General features: G+C 33.4%; 1 protein-coding gene across 1 annotated transcript; it reads left to right on the top strand.

Moving 5' to 3' along the window:
• Nucleotides 1-1,259: 1,259 nt before the first annotated feature.
• On the top strand, nt 1,260-22,148 carry LOC123867311. The gene is made up of 21 exons (XM_045909301.1): nt 1,260-1,604; nt 2,191-2,347; nt 2,898-3,027; nt 3,747-3,878; nt 4,384-4,494; nt 4,600-4,705; nt 4,990-5,136; nt 8,455-8,613; nt 9,318-9,474; nt 10,076-10,205; nt 10,492-10,623; nt 10,728-10,838; nt 11,394-11,499; nt 11,710-11,846; nt 15,874-16,021; nt 16,469-16,628; nt 17,173-17,302; nt 17,589-17,720; nt 18,424-18,534; nt 19,482-19,584; nt 21,958-22,148. Exons 1-21 carry the CDS (start codon nt 1,466-1,468, stop codon nt 22,104-22,106), a joined length of 2,787 nt encoding a protein of 928 aa, XP_045765257.1. The 5' UTR covers nt 1,260-1,465; the 3' UTR covers nt 22,107-22,148.
• The last annotated feature ends 92 nt before the right edge of the window (nt 22,149-22,240 follow it).

Raw genomic sequence — 22,240 nt, 5'->3', positions numbered from 1 at the left:
TTAGTTTTTTTTTTGTTTGAAAAGTGGCTTGATCGAGAGTGCTCTTAGCTATAATCCAAGAAAATCGGTTCAGCCGTTTGAAAGTTATTAGCTCATTTCTAGTTACTGTAACTGTTCACTTGTCAGGGGTGTTATAAATTTTTAATTTACATTTGTTATAATGTTGTTAGATACTGTGACAGTCGCTACTATTGTCAGTTAATTAAAATGATTTTTATTACCCTACTCCTACCCTACCTATAACTGACTACTATTTTTCTTACCAGCGCTGCAGCTTGCTGCAGCATTATGCTGAGTGGGAGACCTATGTTTGGTCACATGTGACACATTCATTTTAGCACATTTTAACTCATAAGTATAATATTATGTAGTATAACTCGATTAGTTTTAAGATACATTGTAGTGTTACAGTGACCTAATAAAAAAAAATTATTTCTTTCTTTCTTTCTTTTCTTGTTCTACGCTCTACTACTAGTTTTCCCGCGCTATTTCGTCATTGATAATTCCCATATCGCGTAACTAACATTGTAATAATGTAAGTACGCTTTTGCTAATTTTACCTTGCTTGAAAAAAAATATGAAAAACTTGTTTTCAAAAAAATATTTAGCCGAATTTTGGATCATTTTGTTATTAATTAACTTGAGATCGTCGCGGCCAATGTCAATCACATCAGTTAGGTACCAGAACAACGAATCATTTCAATTTACTTTTTTGTACATGAGCAATATGTAACAATGGTAGTTAAGTGGAATGGGATATGAACGATTGTATGTAGTAGTATGTAGTTTCAATTTGAGTTTTAAGCTTTTTACTACTACTACTATAATATTAAGGCAAGGTACTCAGTCGAATAATATACTGATTGAACATGAACTTTGGCTAGCTAGATATTAATCGCACATTTATCACGCGCTAGTTATCTATGCTCCATAATCAATTGTTAAATGGACATTAATTTCGTTCATATCAATTTTAGATATCAACGTTCAAATAATAATAATCAAAAACGAAATATTTAGATAAGTAGTACCTAAAATCTACGCTCTATTTACGTAGGTACTTACCTACATTTACTGGCAAGCACAGGTGCTTGGCTTATTTTTTGAAAAAAAAAAAAAAACTTTGGTTGAAATAAGGAACAATAAGGAACAATATTGCTAAATTCAAATGAGTCAAATGTGATTATCAGTGGTCACTGGTCAGTGGTCACCCATCAATTTAACGTTGTAAGCCGAGTGGTATAATCGATGGAATTTTTGTCGCAATTAAGTAGAGTAGATCGCCCACATGTACCTACCTATAATAAATAAAGATAGGATTGTTATCTTTTTTATAAACTTGATAGAAGATTATTTTCAAATGTCACATTACGTATCGATATGATATTAAACTCGAGTTAGTGACAAGGTAATCCTTCCCAGAATAGGAACAATAGTTCAGAAATTTTCTTTCGAAAACATAAAAATGCCGATTCGGCCCTTGTGTCCTGAACTAGCGGAGAAGGCTCGGGCGGAGCTGAACGAGGACTCAAACAGGATTGACAAGGATCTGCAACATATTAAGGACTGGCTGGCTAAGCAGCCGCATATTCGCGCTAGAACAGGTTGGTAGTTTAAAAAAAGTTAATTTAATGGAAAGTTTTGTCTGATCTCCAGAATTTCAATTGCCATCTGGTAATTGAAATTCTAAGGTGGGATGTGTTATGTTAGAACTAAAATATAATAATTGAGAGAACCGGATTTCCAATATTTTTCCAATATATCCACTGAGAGTTTTCCAATATTATTTGCACCCAAACAGGTAAGGCACAGGCTTGACACAGTCTAACATTAAAATAAATGTTTCATACAGTATAAAAGTCAAGCGCGGGCTTGTTCTAGATATTATGTTATCTTTATTTGCTCCTAAAACGGCATCGAACTAGACTGTTTTTCAACCTCCATCCATCCATCCTCCAACCATCTAGGTACATAACTAGATTATTATACATGTTATAATAAAAATTTAAAAAACTTGTAAAAGAGTCTCTTATAAGGTTCTTAGATTCGAACTTAAAATCTAAAACGATTCTTAACTATTGACATTTAAAAAGTGTACAGTTTAGGTGCCCTATTTTGAAAAATGAACCATCTGATTTGATTTGCAAATTTTTTGCCTGTGTTTTTTGAAATAAGTAACATTATTTTTAGATGACCAATGGCTTGTAGCATTTTTGCGTGGATGCAAATTTAGTCTAGAAAGAACTAAAGAAAAGTTGGATTTGTATTATTCTTTACATACACTTGCACCGGAACTCTTTAGGATTACGCCTAAGGACGCTCTTTTTACTGATATTATAAATTTAGGGTAAGTAAGCAATATTTGCAAGTTCCCACCTATTAAGTTTTAGGCGTAGACCAAGCCCTATTTGAACCATTAGTAATTAAACTAAGCAAGAGACAGGTCATTACAAACAAAAATGTTTGTGAGCTTCAAATCAATTTTGCTTAAAACTTGATGGCCAGTGTCATAGGATTTTGAAACCTTCATAGAACACAATTTATTTTGAAATAGCTTTTTTACAGGTATATCTACTAATTTAGTTTAATGGGTTGGATATTAGAAGTAATCCATACTAATATTATAAATGCGAAAGTGTGTTTGTCTGTCTGTCTGTCTGTCTGTCTTTTCACGGCCCAACCGCTGAACCGATTTGAATGAAATTTGGAACAGACATGGGATACATCCCGGGGAAGGACATAGGCTACTTTTTATCCCGGAAAATCAAAGAGTTCCCACGGGATTTTAAAAAACCGAAATCCACGCGGGCGAAGCCGCGGGCATCCTCTAGTAAATAATAATAATTTAAGCCAAGGCTTATGGTATTCACAGATTTTTGCTCGAAATTTATTTGCAGGACATACTTCATGCTGCCAAAACCTGCGACGCCTACTTCTCCAATGGTCACAATTGTAAGGCCGGGCACTTATGATCCACAGAAGTACAATATATACGATATATTCTCTGTGTCTATAGTGATACAAAATGTAATATATATTCCTTATAATATTTAAATCACGCTTCACTGCATACTAATATTATAAAAGGGAAAGTTTGGGTGTATGTATACATATGTGTATTTGTGTATGTATGTAGGTATATGTTTGTGTATGATTGTTTCTCCTTCACGCAAAAACTACAAAACGGATTGGGCTGTTTGGAATGGAGATAAATTATACCCTGAATTAGCATATAGGTTACTTTTTATCCCGGAAAATCAAAGAGTTCCCACGGGATTAAAAAAAAATCTATAGCCACGCGAACGAAGTCGCGGGCATCAGCTAGTATTAATTAATAGTAAACTATTCAGGTAGTCCCTGACAAGCAAAGGCCCCTCTAACTTTTCAGAGATAAGAGCATTGTTAGCAATTAAATATATTACTTGCTTTACCGGTAAAGGTAAACATCATGAGGAAATCTGTATACCTGAAAGTTTTCCATAATATTTTCAAAAGTGTGCAAAGTCTGCCAATCCGCGTTGAGTCAGTGTGGTGGACTATACCTATCCTTTTCATTCCGAGAGGAAACCCTATAAGTAGTGGCGGCGATGGGAGGTTGATAATAAATAATTAGTTACTCGGTAACACATCTCAAGTTTATTTAAATAATACTTGAGAAAATTAATTTAAATTACACAGAAAAAATTCGAAAGTTGCCCGGCAAAGATCGGTCACCCTGGTACTGATTATAAAATACCATATTTTAGATGCTGTTAGTGGACAACGACACTATGGCCGTAGCTGGAGTTCGAACTATTTTGGATTTGGAGGGTGTAACAATGCCCCATTTCTTCCAAATGACACCAGGGGTGATAAAAAGGATGACTGTTCTTGCACAGGTATGAAAAAGTCTACATGATTTTGATTTTTGAAGCAATTTCTAAACTAATAATCGAAAGTAATTCCTAGATTCATCGTACAAGTATGTAATAATATTTTTTTGTGATGTAACCACAAATTCATGGTTTTTGGATTTTTCCTTTACTTGAGCTATAACACATTGCTACCTGCCTTTCATGATCCTAGGTCAACGGGAAGTACCCTATATGGTTTGATTCCCTTGATGGGTCTTTTTTTTATACACAGGAAATGCCTAACGCATACCCTTCCGTCAGACATATACCCTTCCATCAGGCAACCACCCTTCGGGTCTTGACAGACAGACAGTGAAGTGTTCCTTTTTTCCTCTGAAGATATGGAACGCCGAAAACTAATTATGTTGGTTGACTGATTGTCGCAGGAACAAACGCGGAAAGTAGAGCGTTTGTCTTTTTTAATCATAATAAACAACATTGATCATTATTATGTAGTTAAAAAAATAAAATAGGTATTTATATTTTACAGGACGCTTTGCCAGTGCGACTGAAAGGTACCCACTATATAAATACGCCGCCTGGTTTTGAAACCTTATTTAATGCAATCAAAAATTTGCTCAACGAAAAGAACAAGTCTCGAGTAAGCACATTAATTATTTTGATGTTTTTCTTATAGATTAAATTATAAAGCAATGTAAAATAGTAAGGAGATATTATCTATAGGTAATCATCTTGTATGTTTCAGCTATATGTGCATAATAAAAATTACGAAGAATTATATAAATACATACCTCAAGAGACTTTGCCAGCAGAATATGGCGGCAATGCTGGCACCATCAAAGAAATAAGTGGTAGGTAACAGTTTTGTTGTAAAAATTTACCAAAATAAATATTTAATACAGTTAATTCAGATAAATGAAAGATTTTTAAGGATTTTTGAACATAGCAGCTATCAGAAGGTATCTTGATATTTTCGGAATTGCTCTCAGAAGTAAGTAGGTAATGTAATACCAACTTGGATAAGATTTATCGTTTCTGTAGAAATGGTGAATCTGTTTTCTGTCCACTTCACCAACCGTTATGTTGTTTTGTGCATATTTCAACAATTTTAAAATGTTCATATTTTTGTTCATAGAATATTGGAAAAAGAAAATACAAGACTATAGTTCTTGGTTAGAAGAAGGCTCTAAATATGGTACAGATGAGTCAAAGCGCCCTGGCAAGCCCAACACTGCTGAAACCCTATTTGGTCTTGAAGGTTCCTTCCGACAACTGGATTTTGATTGATGACTTCGACGAAAATCTGGCACTTATCCATTAGAATTAGTATGGCGTCAGTGACGGATTAAGACTACTTGATGCCCTAAGCAATCCATGCCTGTGGGCCCCCCTATCCGTATGTCAACTAGAATCGGTCTTTAAACCTTTACCGCCTAAAAACATTTTTTGTAAAATTAGATGATGAGATGTATCATGTAACGTACTTTAGAAGTGGGGTAGGCGCGACAGCAATAAAAACCAAAGCATAATTTATTTATTTATTGGTGTGGTTTTTGGTGACGTGAGAGTGAGACGTGATGCCCTAAGGACGGATTTTTTGTGCTTCTTCTGGTGCCCCCTCAGACGTGATGCCCTAGGCAATTGCTTAATTTGATTAAGGGTTAATCCGTCACTGTATGGCGTCGAAACAAAAAATCTGCAGTTCCAGCTAATATTTTGTAGAAGAGTATATACATAATAGGACCTAACCCTTTAGCAATGTTGAGTATGATTATTATCGTCAATTGTCAGCCTATTTTAAAAAAATGGCGTTGGTATACTAAAACATTTTCTTGATAAAAGTATTTTGTCTTTTTTTTTGGTTAGTTTTTTTGTTTGTAATTTTTGAGATCTTAGGTAGGTAGGTAGCATCTTTTGGATAAGTGCTTATGTATTTTATACGATAGATACCGTCTGAGGTGGGAGAAAAAATATATTAATATTTTTGTACAAGTACTTAGATATATTAATTAAATCCATTGTTGTTAAATTAAGTGTTTTATTTCGTAATCCTGAAATATTTGAAGTGCACTTAAGCAGAGAAAAGAAAGATAGAAGTTCTCAGCTAATAAACATAGGTAATGCTTTTAGTTAGGTTACAGTATGCCTATGTGTATCAGTTAGTATTTGTCGGAAAATGGGGTTAGTAGAAGCAAGATAAGATTTTTAACCGGAGGGAATGAGTTAAAAATATTTATTTAAGTAAACTATAATATTACATAGGCAGGTAAAAAGCTAAAATGTACCTACTTATATGCCTTATGTATATAGACACATACTTTTAATGTAAAAATGTTATAATATAACAAAATAATGCTAAATTAAATTACTTATAGGTCCTACTTAGGTATCTATCTAATGAAAAACTGATATCAACCGTTTCACGTGCCTACTCGTGGGCACGTGAAACGCAATCTTATTCTAATCAAGTAATACAGAATTAGCTCTACAAAATATAATAATATACTTTATTAAATATTAATCATTAGGGCATACAATGTTGCCATATCGGCAGTTTATATGCTTCTTTGTAGCGGCGATTATAATCAAGTAATTACCTCTTAATTATACCTATTTTCTATCGAGTCACTTCCAACACATATACAACTACCTAACATCTACCTAATTAATAGTGCTAGATGTCTGTTTATTATCACTTCTTTATGAACAAACAACGAAATGGCTAATAGGTAATTGCAGTATAGGTGGTCTCTTTTTAATCTCTAAAATCTCTCTCAATTTTCAAATCTATTTGATAGGTTGCTTTGATAAATCCTTAGCTGGTAGGATTTGAAAGGCAAAAGGGCTCACAGTTGCCCCAAATGCCTTCCTAATGTAGTAATATTTGGTACAGCATGTGCAAAAATAAGTAAGTACTGTTACATATTTAGTATTGTTGTACCTATCTGCAAAGATTACAATACTGTAATTTATTCAAATCATTATCAAGGTCAGTACGATACTGTTTTTGTGCGTCGTCGTTTGAACGCAGATCATTGTGACATAGTTTTGTAGTTTGTCAAATAAAACGAACGTATCAATTTGTACCTAGGTCCGTAGCATTTTAATTTCTTATCGTCTTGATTGTAGATTCATCAAAGCGTGCTATCCTAGCTATCTACTCGTAAACTATCTCATACCTGAGTCTGTCGTGTTTATGTATAACGGGAGCTATGCCAACGTTTATTGTTGAAACTGTTTTATCGACAGAGGAGGCCAGTTTTTAATGGATGTGTTTGATGAATGTGTTAATTTTGTACTACAACATTTTTATTGATAGCGTAAGTTGTTTTTGTGCATGTTGTTCTTACGCACTGTTTTTTAAATTACGTTTTTTGTTTCTAATTTAACTAGGAAAGTAGGTACTTCGCCTAGTTACGGTTAGATGTTTTTTAGTAACTAATGGTAACAACACGTGTTGGTCTTTGCATTAGCATAATCTCTTAATTATAGTCCTTTGTCCGATACAAAATATTAAACTGTTCTTTATTTATTTATGAAATAAAAACTATTAGCGCCATCTGTTGCAGATTGTTGGAAAAATTATCAGGGATAAATTTTTCTAATAGGAATACTTTCTTCGTAACTTTCCAATATTTATACATACAAAAACTGTGAAAGTTATCACAATAAAATATACGAATGCCCACTGGTTATTTTTGTTAGGAACTAAGGAAATTACAATAGGAATTTCATTTCAAAGTAGATGTAGAGGATGTACACCTACCTACTTGTAGAATTGGGTTTTAGATGTACCTAGACTTCGTTTTTATTACTTATATCTTAATCAGTTTAATTTAATCAATATGTTTTCTCTTACTCTTAAGATATTGTAAGGTTAATGCAATAATTGAAATTTTGTCTAGGTTCTAGTCAAAAAAAAAAACTGATTATCTACTTAATCTGTTTTTAAAATTGTTAGACCCTGTGGGGGTTCAGAGAGAGATCCAGAGTTAGAACACTGAATCGCCACTGAACTCATTTGGTATTGGTTGGTTCTACATTGCTGCTTCACTGAGTGATATTAAAATATTTTTTTATACTTAGAAAACCTTCAAGGGATTTAAAATAAATGCCAAATGAGCTGGATGGCTATCATTCAGTGTTAGGCCCTAATTTAGCGAATCAATCGATGCAAATCACCGAATAAGACGTTATCTTGAAAATGAGCGCAATGAGACTCTAAATCGACCAAGGACGACGTAATGGAGATAATAAGTACCTACTTACCTAATTATTAAATTCGTTTATAGGTCAAAATATGTTACGTACATTATTTGTATTAAATAATTTCAAATAACCTATAAGCGAAACTAGACAGATTATTTATTATACATAGCTTTATCATAGGTAGGTAAATAGGTAACTAATCTGATACATTGTAATTTATCATTGAGCTTAATCAATATTTCGTAACGAATAAGACTGTCAAATGAATGTGTATATTAACGATCGTTAATCTTTTTTGTCCTAGATGTCGATTTTCCATGTGCCTTGAACGTAGATAAAATCGTGTTGTCTATTGAAATAAAGTAAAAGAATGTTCATTTGAATGTTTGAAATCTGGGCAAAACTCGAATGATGCCAGTCCGACCATTAACTCCGGTGTTGGCGGAGAAGGCCAGAATAGAATTATTTGAAGACCCCAAAACACTAGAAGAAAATATTCGGCATTTGGAACAATGGATTTTGAAACAACCTCATTTGAGAGCTAGAACAGGTACCATAACTATTACGTATAATTTATTATTCTCTATTAATTGACCAATACCAAGGCCAGCTAGATGCTGATAGTCGTATCCATCCAGGGACCTATTTCGGAGGGACTCCATCTCTCAATTCGTCAGTCTCTCTGAAAAAGGACCCCGGATGGGTTCGAAATAGTCGGGCCTACTTCGACTAACCACGTGAGTTCAGCTGGTGTTCTATTAATAACTAGAGGATGCCTGCGACTTCGTCCGCGTGGATTTAGGTTTTTAAAGATCCCGTGGGAACTGTTTGATTTTCCGGGATAAAATGCCTATGTAAATTACAGGGACGCAAGCTATCTCGGTACCAAATTCGTTACAAATCGGTTAAGCGGATGGGTTTTTAGGAATCCAATGGGAACTCTTTGATTTTCGGGGATAAAAAGTAGCCTATGGCCGTCCCCGGGATATAAGCTAAGTGCTAACCCTGTACCTACCCGTCAGAATCGGTAAAACTGTTGGCCCGTGAAAAGGTAGCAGACAGACAGACAGACACACTTTAGCATTTATAATATTAAGTAATGGATAGATATCACTCACCATAGTTTAAACGCTAAAATAAAATTTTTTGTTTAGGTACATCAAATTATTGTAGACCGATATGAAATTGTTAATTTGAATCGAAGTGAACTGATATAATACATTATTATATATTTTATTTATGGAAATGTTACAGATGAGCAATGGTTAGTCGCATTTTTGAGAGGATGTAAACACAGACTTGAACAAACCAAAGCTAAACTAGACCTTTACTACTCGTTTAGAAGTACGGCGCCGTACTTATACAGCGTTAAATATTTTGAGCCTAAGTTTATGGATATTATTAACTTAGGGTGAGACATTATACCTGATTATTATTATTTTGAAAGTGTTAATCTGTAGTCTGTACATAATTTTAATGCAACAATTTATTAAAGTTTAAGAGTGTCTGGCTGGGGGTTGCCAAGTGTCTGGCAATACATGATGGGATTTCTAATACTACTCCCGATAAAATAAAATAAAAACTATAACTACTTTATACTTTGACATAAGATTTTATACACCTTTATTACCTGTTTTCTCAGAAAGCCACCATGATCCTAACTTCATAGATGCTGATCGATTTTCCCTGTGTTGGGGACAACAAGCAGATAAATTTTCCTAATGGGCTCACTCTCTAATATGATTTTTCAATAAGTTCAGATCTTTTTAAAATCTTTGACTTGTTGAGAGACATCTCCATTATGTCTTCTGGTAGCTTTTCAGTCAGTCAGTTAACTTTTTCTTTTATGATGATGGTGATAGTAAAAAATATATAATATTATTCAGCGGGCCCACAGAAGCAATAGTCTGGTATGACAAAGAGAACATAAAATTAAGACGCACCATGCTTGACATGATAATAATTGCTAGATTTTGATAAATTTTAATACAAAATTTAGATCACATTTTCAGAGCTGGATTAATTTTGCGACAAACAAAAAACCCAACGGATCCGAGAGTTATTTTATATAGGATTGGTCAATACGACACGAAGGAATATAGTGCTCTAGACATTATGGCAGTCCTTGCCCTTCAACAACAGGTATACAAAGATTTCATCGAAATAATCAAGATACACGGTCGTGTGTCGAAGCCAAGTTTATAATATACAATATAATTTAGCGAAATTCAAATTTAACTTGGTTTTTCGCAATTTGTAAACTAATATGACAAAGTAGGCTTATGGCACTTTAAATGCGTCAATGGCAGTATCATCCTCACAGGTTTACATAAAAATCTTTACTTGAAAGGGAAAATATATTGAAATAGGTAATCATAATAGACGATGCAATGAATTAAAAGAAGGCAATGGTGTATTTAATTCACAGATATGCTTCATAGAGGACGATAATCTAGTAGTATCAGGCATTATCTCCGTGGTAGATTTAGGCGGTACAAGGTGGAGTCATTATACGCAGACAACGCCTAGACAGCTCAAAAATTTGATTCAAGCAACTCAGGTAACCTGTTTAATAAATAATTTGACTGGAAATACCAAAGTTTCATCGTACACCCCTTTTGATAGCTCCATGCACCTACCTAATATGAAATTGTTTTGTTTTAGGATGCTATGCCAATAAGAATAAAAAGAATACATTTTTTAAATACTCCACGCTTTTTTGAAACTTTTTTTAATTTTCTCAAGAGATTCCTCAGCGAAAAACTTAAAAACAGGGTAAGATTTTACTGTATTTTATTTAATCCATACCTGCTAATATTATAAAATATGTGAGTGTCAAATTCAACATTATGAGAATTTACCATTTTAGGAATTCAACATTTTGAGCCTGAAGGGTCTGTTTACCTGTCTGCTATTTTTCATGGCCCATCCGTATATCCGATTTGGGCGAATTTTGATACAGGAACAGCTTACATCCTGGGGACGGAGACAGGATACTTTCTGTCCCTACGGGAGTTCCACGGGATTGTAAAAAAACGTAAATCCACAGAAATAACGCGAGCATCATCTATTTGGTACAGAGGTAGCTTGCATTCCGGAGATGTAGACTACTTTATTATATCCCGGAAAATCAAAGAGTTCCAGCGGGATACCTATTTATAAATCTTAAATACAAGCGAACAAAGTCTCGGGCGTCATCTAGTTTACGTATAACTAAATCATAGGATTACAAAAATATTTGTAACTAAACTTAAAATACTTAAGAAAAACTTTATAAATAGTAGATTTTAATTAGTTATTATTAAAAAAACTTTTCTTTTGATTTTACAGGTAATGATACATAACAAAAATATTGAAACATTACATGAACATGTAGCCAAAGAAATACTACCACCAGAATACGGCGGATGTGGTGACAGTATCCAAAAAAATATAGGTTTGTTACCAAATTAGTACGTTAACTTACAAAAATTCAAATAATGCAATATTAGTTGAATAACCATGTATTGGATGGATACAAATATTTTATCCCGTCAACGATAAGACCAACAATATCATATATATTAATTCAACAAAGATCTATAATAGTGTTATAATACTTCAGGCAATTTATTAAGGTTTAATCACAATCTTTTTTTCTTTATAGCCTATTGGAAAAAGAAAGTGCGGAATTACAATTCTTTCCTAGAAGAGGACCTGAAATATGGTACTGATGAATCCAAACGCGCGGGAAAATCGCAAGAAGTTCCAGCCGTAGACGAGCCTTTTAGACGATTAGAACTAGATTAATATTATTAGTAGCATAGATATGTAATTAGTAGCATAGAATACTTACTTAATAGTAATAGTGTCTACTTGTTAGTTAACACAACTGACGAATTATTACCAGCATGCATACAACTTGTTGGACTATTGTAATGTCAGTGTTACAGCCAACTAATAGATGTCACTTCTCGCTACCAATGTATATAGATACTTAGATTTCGTGTGCTTTATACCAAAATACTACTTATAATATTATTAAGTATAGCTTATACGTGGGCCGTGATTTTTTTAAATTACAGAACGAATATAGACGAGAAAAAAGTATTTTAGACTCAGATATTTAACTTTAAGTTTAATTGTATTCTTTCTTTTAGGTTAAATTTATTTATTATTGAACAATGAACAATTTCAAGTTTTCTATTTAGAAATCCACTGGATTTGGATTTTGGATTAGTTCAAAATGTATATATTTAGAACAGTATTTTTATGTTTAAAAGGAACGTCCTAAATATTTTATCCGCGTTGATTAATTTTATCAGATGTCATTATCTATGGTTTTATCATTTAAGGTAAAATGTATTGTTAAGTAATTACATTTTTAAAATATACATATTATGTACTTATGCATTTTTTATTTTATGATATTTTTTTGAGTTTGTGATATTTAGAAAAGTGGATATTCGTCCAAAGTCCAAATCTTCTCACAATATTACTTATCATATATATAGGTATATAGAAGTAATATAATATTATTTATTTATTGTCTTTTTCGAATCAAAATATATATAATCATCACTAGGCAGATTAACAAAATCGTAGTGGTTCTACTTTTAGAAAATAATATTTTGAAGTTTAATATTAAAAACAAACTATTTATCATTATATAATGTATGTTTAATTAATTTAAAATTTTTGAATATTCATAATATGGTAGATATAGAGTGTATGGTAGATATCGTTTTTAGATGAGTACCTATTAGGAGCACTTCAGGATTATCTTTTGTAATTATTTCGATACCTCAGTGCCAAAGCGTAACAAGTCTGAAATTCAGCGACTTTGAGATAGGTAAGTATGGAAAATGGTTTTTTCCGTAATAAGACACGGAATATTTCCGTAGTAAAACAAATCGATAAGTGAATAAAAAGTGGGTGACTTGGAGAAAAACAACAAATACATCTACGGGAAATATTTTACTTCATTTCATATTAATGATCAAAATAATGGTTAAAAATACACTGGTAAAAGTAGGTAGATATATCTAGTCATTTAATTTTCTAATTATTCATTATCTACAGAACTTGTTTTGAATCGTTACAGTTTGGAACTGGGGTATCGATTGGCATTTTCTACTTACAACACTGAATATGTTAAAGTGATTAATTAATAAAAGAAAATTGGTCCGGCTAATTTCAGTTACGTTTTACTTAGTAGTTTTATTTTCTAAATATCATCTTTTATTGACTGAAATTGAAACAAAAGTAACAATTTTTTTTTGCGTCCAAAAGTAAGTACCTAGGCACATAATTGTTGACGATAAAGATAACTTTTCAATATGTGTCTTAAGATTCAGAAGTTTTTTTAATACTATCATTTAACTCATTTTTATAGTGATAAAAGTAAGTTTTTTTATTATAAATGATCAGTCTGTATTTAAATGGCGAAGGTTGTCACACTTAAACGAGAGGGAACGTTTAAACCTTGAATACCTAAGAATAGGATGTGTTGCAATTTTTTTTCACGTAAAATTCCAGTGATTTTTACTAAGTAGCTATTATCTCGGTAAGTGAGGCGCTTGTTTTCTAATTAACATTTTAATTAAATGTTTTAACGTTTTAGCTGCATGTAGGAATTATAAATATAATATTTTCGTACTTATTTGTTTCTATTTAGCTGCTGGGCAGTGTTTTACAGTTTGATTGCGAATCAATATTTTTAATTTGAGTCAACTTTTTATTTGATACTAATAATATTGTTACCATCTAATTGCGATAAATTATTTATCAAGCATTCTATGGATGGTTATAGTTAGTAAATTAGAATAGATTATGAGTTATTCAGTATATTATCACAAATTATGTAACAATGAGGTGCAATCAATGAACAATCGTGACATTTTATGTTCATGTATTTCTAATACATTTAGACCACAGAGTAGGTACATAATATAATTGGGCTTAGCAACATAATTTTGGTAGGTAGGTACATACCTGAAATTCGATGGGTAAGCGATACGAACCGATAACATTGATAACCGCCCGACGAACAGTACGTACCTGTTCACGATTCAGTTTAGCTATCGTAACATTGTTTAAAGTGCTTTGTACGACATTTGTTCAGTTTATTGCTGATAAACTCGCACGTAGCTGAAAACAAGTTGAGGATAATTACATATTTATCAAAGCTATCTTTAAACCATATTGAGTGATCGTCTAGTTTTATTTCTAAGTAGTGCAATTAATTGTACAACTGTACATATACTAAAGAATCAATTTGATTTTGGTAAATATACCTCGGTACTGTAAATAACCCTTATGGCAAAAACCAGAACCATTAAGTTTTGACTGGAACGTAGTGTAATTTAATTTATATTCTCAATTTTAATACCCAGGTGAGCATTTAATTTTTAAATAATAGATATGATCGCTATGTAGGTACGAGTACCTATATAAAAATGATCATTCGTTCGTTCGTTAATTTTACAGTTGGTCTGTATGGTTTTTTTGTTTGTCCTTTATGTGTGGTTGTTGGGACTCTCGGGTTTCTAACAGTACCTATCACCAACGTAAAATAGGTGATGTGCAAGCTGTTCGACAAGTACCTAGTGTCTTATAGATCCTTCAGCTTTGGCGACCTTTGACCGAAATTTCAGCTTCGGTCAAAGAGGGCGAATCTGAAAGGTTCTAGCAAACATTGATTTTATTTAAATTACTTTTAAGTAAATAAATATTATAATTGACAATATTATTTATGACAGTAAGATAGCAGTCAGCATAATTTAGCAGTTAGCCAATCTCGAACTGAACTTCTAAGGCTTATTAAACCTTCAGCTTCATTTGTAGCGATAGCTGATCAGCTACGGCTTCGGCTTTGGCCAGAAATTGACCTAGTAAAAAATTATGGTCGGACACTGCCATCGAGCGGTCAAACTTGCATTGCAAGTTGCGACGTATGCCGAGAATTAGTTTGGTTACAAAAAATCGTTTGTTTATCTAATCATTTGATAGTGACTCAGTAATCGCTTTGTGGCTAAAACATCTCCTGTTTATCTCTATACCTCTCTATCAAACGGTTAGAGACTTACCAAACTCTCGTAACTTTAAAACGTATTTATGAGTAATGGTAACTAGATTTTTACTTTTATCATGAATCGGGATAATGAAGAGATTGCAAGTAAAATAATCGTTATATGCAACTATTTCTACCAATGTAGAGTATAAGTACGAGTAGGTATAACTATCACTAAGTACCTACGTACTAAAATAATAAAGAATAAAGACAAGAATACAAGCTAGTTTTTCAACTTTATTAAGATTTTCATTCAACTTAATTATTTGTCTAGATTAAGTCCCAATTAAACATAGTTTTATCTTTAGGAAAGCCAATTCTTAGTTAAATTAAATTAATTAATTGAATCTTAATACTAAGTACAGTCAAAATTGCCAGCCGGTGTGATTATGACACAATAATATTATCAAGTTCATTACATTACTATCTCGTGTTTATATAAATACAAAATGTGTCCATATTTAATATGTTTTTGTCATATGAATCAAAGGTCAAATAAATAAGAATATAACTTTATTAAAGAAAGCAACCATCCATCGAATATTGTTTATTTTTTAAAAATTTAATTTTTAACTCATGACATTCAGTAGGTTCTTAGCATTTTGTGTGTGAGGCAAAAGTAATAAAGTTACAAACAAAAATATCGAGAACAATCAACATCTTGTACAAAAAGTTGCAAAAAATTACTTATTAAAAAAAAAAATCCTAATTTGAAATTAAAATTAATCTACCTGGATGATCACAATCACAATTTTACAGATAGTAATATCAATGATACGCAAACTGAGTCCAGAGCTGGCTGAAATAGCCAAAAATGAGCTGAACGAGAATCCTCACGAAGTGGAAAATGACATAAGAAAGTTAAAGGAATGGATTTCGAAACAAGTTCATTTGAAAGCGAGAACAGGTAAATATGAGAAAAATTACGAAGATATTTATAGATACATCCATATCTATATCTACTAATAAATAAAATTGAAGTGTCTGTCTATGATTTCGAAATAACTACCTCATATTAAGCTCATATGGTTATTTGAACGATACCATAACTGAATCACACGTTTTTAAAATTTTTGTCTGTCTGTCTGTTTGAACGGGCTAATCTTCGGAACAGCTGAACCGATTTTGACAGAATTTTCACAGACAAGTAGAGGATTGGCCAGAGAGTAACGTAGGCTACTTTTTTTAACTGACTTTCAAAAATGGTGGAGTTGTGTTTTACTACCTATAATTATTTTGTTAATCTAAAAAGGAAGGAAATTCTATAAAAGCTTCACACTTAGATTCTTCATTGTTCTTAGTTTCTTTTATAGTTATAATAGCTTAAATATCTACCCGTGGAGATATATTTCAGATGACCAGTGGCTCATTGCGATACTTCGAGGATGTAAGTTTAGTTTAGAACGGACGAAAGCTAAACTGGATTTATTTTATACTTTGCGAACCACAGCCCCAGAAGTCACATTGAGGCTTAAGCCAACCGAAGCGAGCTTTATGGAATTTTTGAGGCTAGGGTAAGGCAAAGTGTTTATTTTTTGAATTGCAAATTCTTCAATTATTAAATACTAGGTTAGGTATTAATATACAAGCTTAGATTTAATAGGTTTTTTTTTTAAATTACTGTTGGAATTTCTTTAGTGCCTTTTAGTGGAAATCTGGGTTATAGAGACTGCGTCTGAGAGTCTGCGTTGGCGTGCCGCCAAGTGATTAAGCGTTCCGGTACGATGATGCCGTGTAGAAACCAATCACACGTGGTGGTAAGTGATGATGCAGTCTAAGACGGAAGGGGGCTGACCTGGAAGGGGTATGGCAGATTTTATTAAGCCCACACCCCTTTGGTTTCTGTTGCACGGCACGGTATTGGAACGGTACGGCTTATGCCGGTAGGGTGGTAACTAGTCACTGTCGAAACCTCCCACCAGACCAGACTAGAGATTTAGAAATTATACAATTTCAAACCTGTGCCGGGTGGGTCTCTCCCACTAATAAGAACATAGTGTCACTGCACTAGGGAAGTCGCCGTGTTTGTTGTATGTTTAATAATTAAAAATTTTATAGGACTTGCGTTATTCTGCGACAACCGAAAGATGCTTTACATCCTTATATCATCCTAATACGAGCAGGAGAGTACGACCCACAGAAAAATAATGTTGCGGATATCATGTGCATTCTATATTATTTAGTACAGGTATGACCATTTATACGTGCGGCAGATTTTTTCAAACTATACTTGATGCCCTTGTCTCAGTCCGCGGGGATTAGGTTAGTGGTTAGGTTTTGTAGTTAGTGGTTAGATTTTTCTTAAAATCCCGTGGGAACTCTTTGCTTTTCCGCGATAAAAAGTTGCCGAAGTCAATTTCCGGGTTATTATATATATATAGTATGGACATGGATTTCTTATTATAATTATTAAATAATTGCTTTATAAACTTAAAATCTATTATGTACCTGTTTACTTATTTTTTGTTTTGCAGATTTTAGTTATGGAAAGTGATACTGCAACAGTGATGGGAACTATGATAGTAGTCGATTATAAAAAGGTAACTCTCAATCATCTGGTGCAGGCTAGTCCAAGCTTATTGAAGAAACTTGTCGCCGTTAGTCAGGTAAAAAGGAATTAATTTATAATTACCTATTTTCAGGGTTTCGTAGTGAAATAAAAATAAACTATCACTACCCATAATTTAAATGCGAAATGTGTTTGTTTGTTGGTTTGCTCGTTCGTCCATCAATCACATCGCAACGGAGTAATGAATCGATGTGATTTTTTGCATGGATATTGGATATAGTGGCGAGTGACATAGGCTAGATTTGATCCCGGAAAATCAAAGAGTTCCCACGGAATTTTCAAAGACCAAAATCCCCACAGACGAAGTCGCGGGCATCAATTAGTATGATAAAATATATATAAAGTTGATATTTAGTTCATTTATAAAAATTCATTACAGCTACAGAGAGATATATTTAAATTTTGAAAAATAAATAAATAAGGGTAGGCGACTGAATATTAAAAACTGAAAAAAAAAAAATTGTTTTACACCCTCAAGTTATGCCTCGTTGAAGTAAATCACTATACCAAAGGTTTCTCGGACTGTTTTTGAAAACAGCGAAGTAACGTTTACGAAAAAATTATCGTTAGTTTTCGGTGTGTTCTGAAAGGCACATTTTCTATTAGATTTCTATTGCTTATGTATTTTCGTTAGAATGTGCAGACTAGCCTCAACTATGTAACTAAAGATATAGTGTTCCGTAATAGAAAGACAAAAGTTGCATTCGTTTTGTTTTTAAATTATATGCTTTGCGTTCCAGGATTCCTTGCCACTCCGTTTGAAAGGCAGTCATCATGTCAATGTGCCAGCCGGGATAGAAATAATTTTTAAGCTTGTCTCTGGATTTTTGGGCAAAAAAGCTAGACAAAGAGTGAGTCTCTTTATAATTTGCTCTTCTTTTTACCAGGGTTATCATCACAGATTTAGAAAGACTCTAATTCTGTGGTTATCATATTCTCCACAGAATTGTATAGTACCTCTTGCAAGGGTATAATGTGAAGAAATACAGTCTTATCGGCCACAGTATTATCCAATGCGTAGAAAGACGTTCTGAACATCTCAGTCCAATGACAACTCAGAATTGAAAAAAGACACAGCCTCATAAGAAGGAGAAGAACAAGATAATTTCAGGACCTTATTTAGCGGCTATGGTGGGACTTTATACCTACTTATGCCGCGGCCATTAAAGCATTTTTCAACGGCATTTCCAGCTAACCGTAGGTGTAGCCACGATCAACGCGATAATTTGATCAACGGCATTTTTTTTTTAAAGAATATTAGCCATGTTAAATGACTAATATTCCCCTTTCCTCTCCAACTAAGCGTCAGGCTTGTGCTAGGAGTAGGTACGACAATAGTGCAACGGGCGGGGTTTGAACCGTCGACCTTTCGGTTTTCAGTCCACTCCTTTACCGGTTGAGCTATTGAGGCTGTTAACGGCATTGACATTGCCGTTTTGCGTTAGATGATTTTAACGTGTGGTCACTCAGTTTAACGCGTTGATTATTATCGGTGGAGTTAGCGTGATAATTATGACGTTGTTGGGAATTGACGTTAACCGATCATTGTAACTGACGAGTAACGCCATACAAGTCTATGGAGGAGAACATTGTCCGTTCCACTTTTCTATCGCTCACCACTTCTGTATAAACTTCTGTATGTTGATGACTTTAATACAATACTTATCTATTAAGTAATTAAACGATTTGTGGAAGTGTATATCTCGTAATTTTGAAAGTTTCAGGCTTTGATATAGAATTGCTAATTATAGATACTATGAATTAATATTACTTAATATTTACTATATTACGTTTTCAGTTACGAATATACAAGTCTAACGAGGAGCTGGTGGGAACATTACCAAAAGAAGTTATACCAGTAGAATATGGCGGTAGCGGTGGCACAGTAAATGAATTAATAGGTAAGTAGCTTGCTTGTATACATGTTAAATAGCATGTAAATAATAAATAATGTGTTAATAATGCAATTTTACCTGGCGGTGAGTGATAATGCAGTCTAAGATGGAAATAAGCTAACATGAAGGGGAAGGACATGTTTTATTAAGCCCATACCCCTTATCGGTTTCTACACAGCATCGTAATGGACAGCCGGTGCGACTTTGCCGGTAGGGTGGTGACTTGCCTCGGCAGAAGCCAGACCAGAGACCATTTAGAAATAATAAATTTCCAAATCATCCCTGCTGGAAATGTAAACCCAGGACCGCGCTTATAAGACCACAGCGCTCACCTCTGTACCATAGAGGTCGTCAATTTTTTATACGCACAAAAATAAAAATTAGACACAACAAGTATTTTATGACTTCATTCAAGGCTAGGTTCATATATTTTAAATGTCACTTTAGCTTAATTATAAAAAATATTTTGTAAGGCTGTGCATTATAAAATTGTTGTTTTTAACCCCTGACCCAAACAAGAGGGGTGTTATAAGTTTGACGTGTGTATCTGTGTATCGGTGTATCTGTGTATCTGTCTGTGGCATCGTAGCTCCTAAATTAATACACTGATTTCAATTTAGTTTTGTTTGTTTGAAAGTTGGCTTGATCGAGAATGTTCTTAGCTATAATTCAAGAAAATCGGTTTAGCCGTTTGAAAGTTATCAGCTCTTTTCTAGTTACTGTAACCTTCACTTGTCGGGGGTGTTATAAATTTTTAATTTACACTTGTTGACACTTGACATCGTAAGGAAACCTGCATGCTTGAGAGTTCTCCATGATGTTATAAAAGGTGCACCAGTCTGATATAATCCGCACTGGGCCAGCGCCCTGGTGGACTATAGCTTAAAAACTTCTCATAGTGAGGAGAGACTCGTGCTCGGTAGTGGGCCGGCGATGGGTTGATGATGATAACGATCGTTATCTACTGACGCAATTCATGATCTTGTTGTATAGCTCCCCCAAAACTGGTTAAAGTTTGATTTCCTCTGGATGTCTATCACTAAATGGAAATCTATAAACACTTGGCGTACTTATATAACATATCTCAAAACCAGGTATTTTTTATGGCTTATATTTAAACGCCTACCAGAAAAGTACCTAGTTTATATCAAAAATTAGCCTCGACAAATCTAAAAAAATCTCTCAGAACCATACTAAAAGCGGCAAATAACGTAGGTTACGAATAACGAGTTCGTATGACATTGCCTTGTATAGCTTGTTTCGGCATAAAAAACTTTAAGACCAAAGTCCGTCTGTTGTTTCGGCATGCGGGTGTTAAAATCACTGACAAACAGGTCACACGTAGTTTTGTTAGCTCTAGCAATTAGATTCCTTCAGATCGCCCTACAATTGATATTCCTTATTTGAATACAATATACAAAAATAACTGCGGGGTTTCTAGTCATCTCAGTAGAATCTGATTTTCGAAAGGCACGGCACGGCGGTGGCATTGATCGGTAAGACCAGTCACAAAATCACAAAGTTACCAGATGGGTATACATACAATTACTTAATTTTATTTTTACTTTGAATTGACTGTACAACTCAACTTCAACTTTGCTTCTACTTCCTTATATTGTTTCTTTCAAAGCTAACAAGAAAAAAAATTAATTTACTTTAGCAAAACGACTATTTGACTTTTAAATCGCCACTATTATTTATTTAAAAAAACCGGCCAAGTGCGAGTCAGACTCGCGCACCGAGGGTTCCGTACTCGGGTAATTTTTACGACATTTCGCACGATAAATCAAAAACTATTATGCATAAAAATAAATAAAAATTATTTTATTTTATGTTATTTTATGTTGTTTCTGTTATTTTTTCTGTGTTTCTGTTATTTTTTCTGTTGTTCTTGTTATTTTATTGTTTATTGTTTAAAAATAGGATAAAATGGGAAAAATAAATAAATGAGAGTAAAAAAATAAAAATCTGTTTTAGAATATACAGGTAAAGCCCTTTCACATGAAATCCCACTTGTTATAGTTATCTTACTTTGAAAATTGAGACACATTTTAATTTTTTTTAAATGATGTAACCACAAATTCATGCTTTTCGGATTTATTCCTTTACTTGTGCTATAATACCTACCTACCTGTTAAATTTCATGATTTTAGGTCAACGGGAAGTACCCTTTAGGTTTTCTTGACAGACACTACGGACGGACGGACGGACGGACAGACAGACAGACAACAAAGTGATCCAATAAGGGTTCCGTTTTTCCTTTTGAGTTATGGAACCCAATCATTCGTTTATGAAAAACCATATAAAATGTCTCTATCTCTATTCAATTCATGTTACTAAATTAATAAATTAATAACAAGGTTGATCTTATCCTTACAGACTACTGGGCCAATAAAATTCAAGAATACAAGCCATGGTTGGAACAAGAGATGCAGTTCGGCACGGATGAGTCCAAACGAAACAGTAAAGCTAGTAAAGATCATGAACAGGGCGATGAAGGATCTTTTCGCAAGCTAGACATTGATTGATTTATTGATTTTTTATTATATATAAATAAAATTTTATTAAACAAAAACATTGTTGCACACATTGTACCTACCTATACGTACAGAGCATTAGCTAATATACATACCTATATCATTTTAAGTAGGTACCTCTCCAT

Source organism: Maniola jurtina, chromosome 1 (genome assembly GCF_905333055.1).
Source record: "Maniola jurtina chromosome 1, ilManJurt1.1, whole genome shotgun sequence".
Classification (NCBI taxonomy): domain Eukaryota; kingdom Metazoa; phylum Arthropoda; class Insecta; order Lepidoptera; family Nymphalidae; genus Maniola; species Maniola jurtina.
Note: the sequence above shows the minus strand (reverse complement) of the source record. Positions and strands in the feature narration are given on the sequence as shown.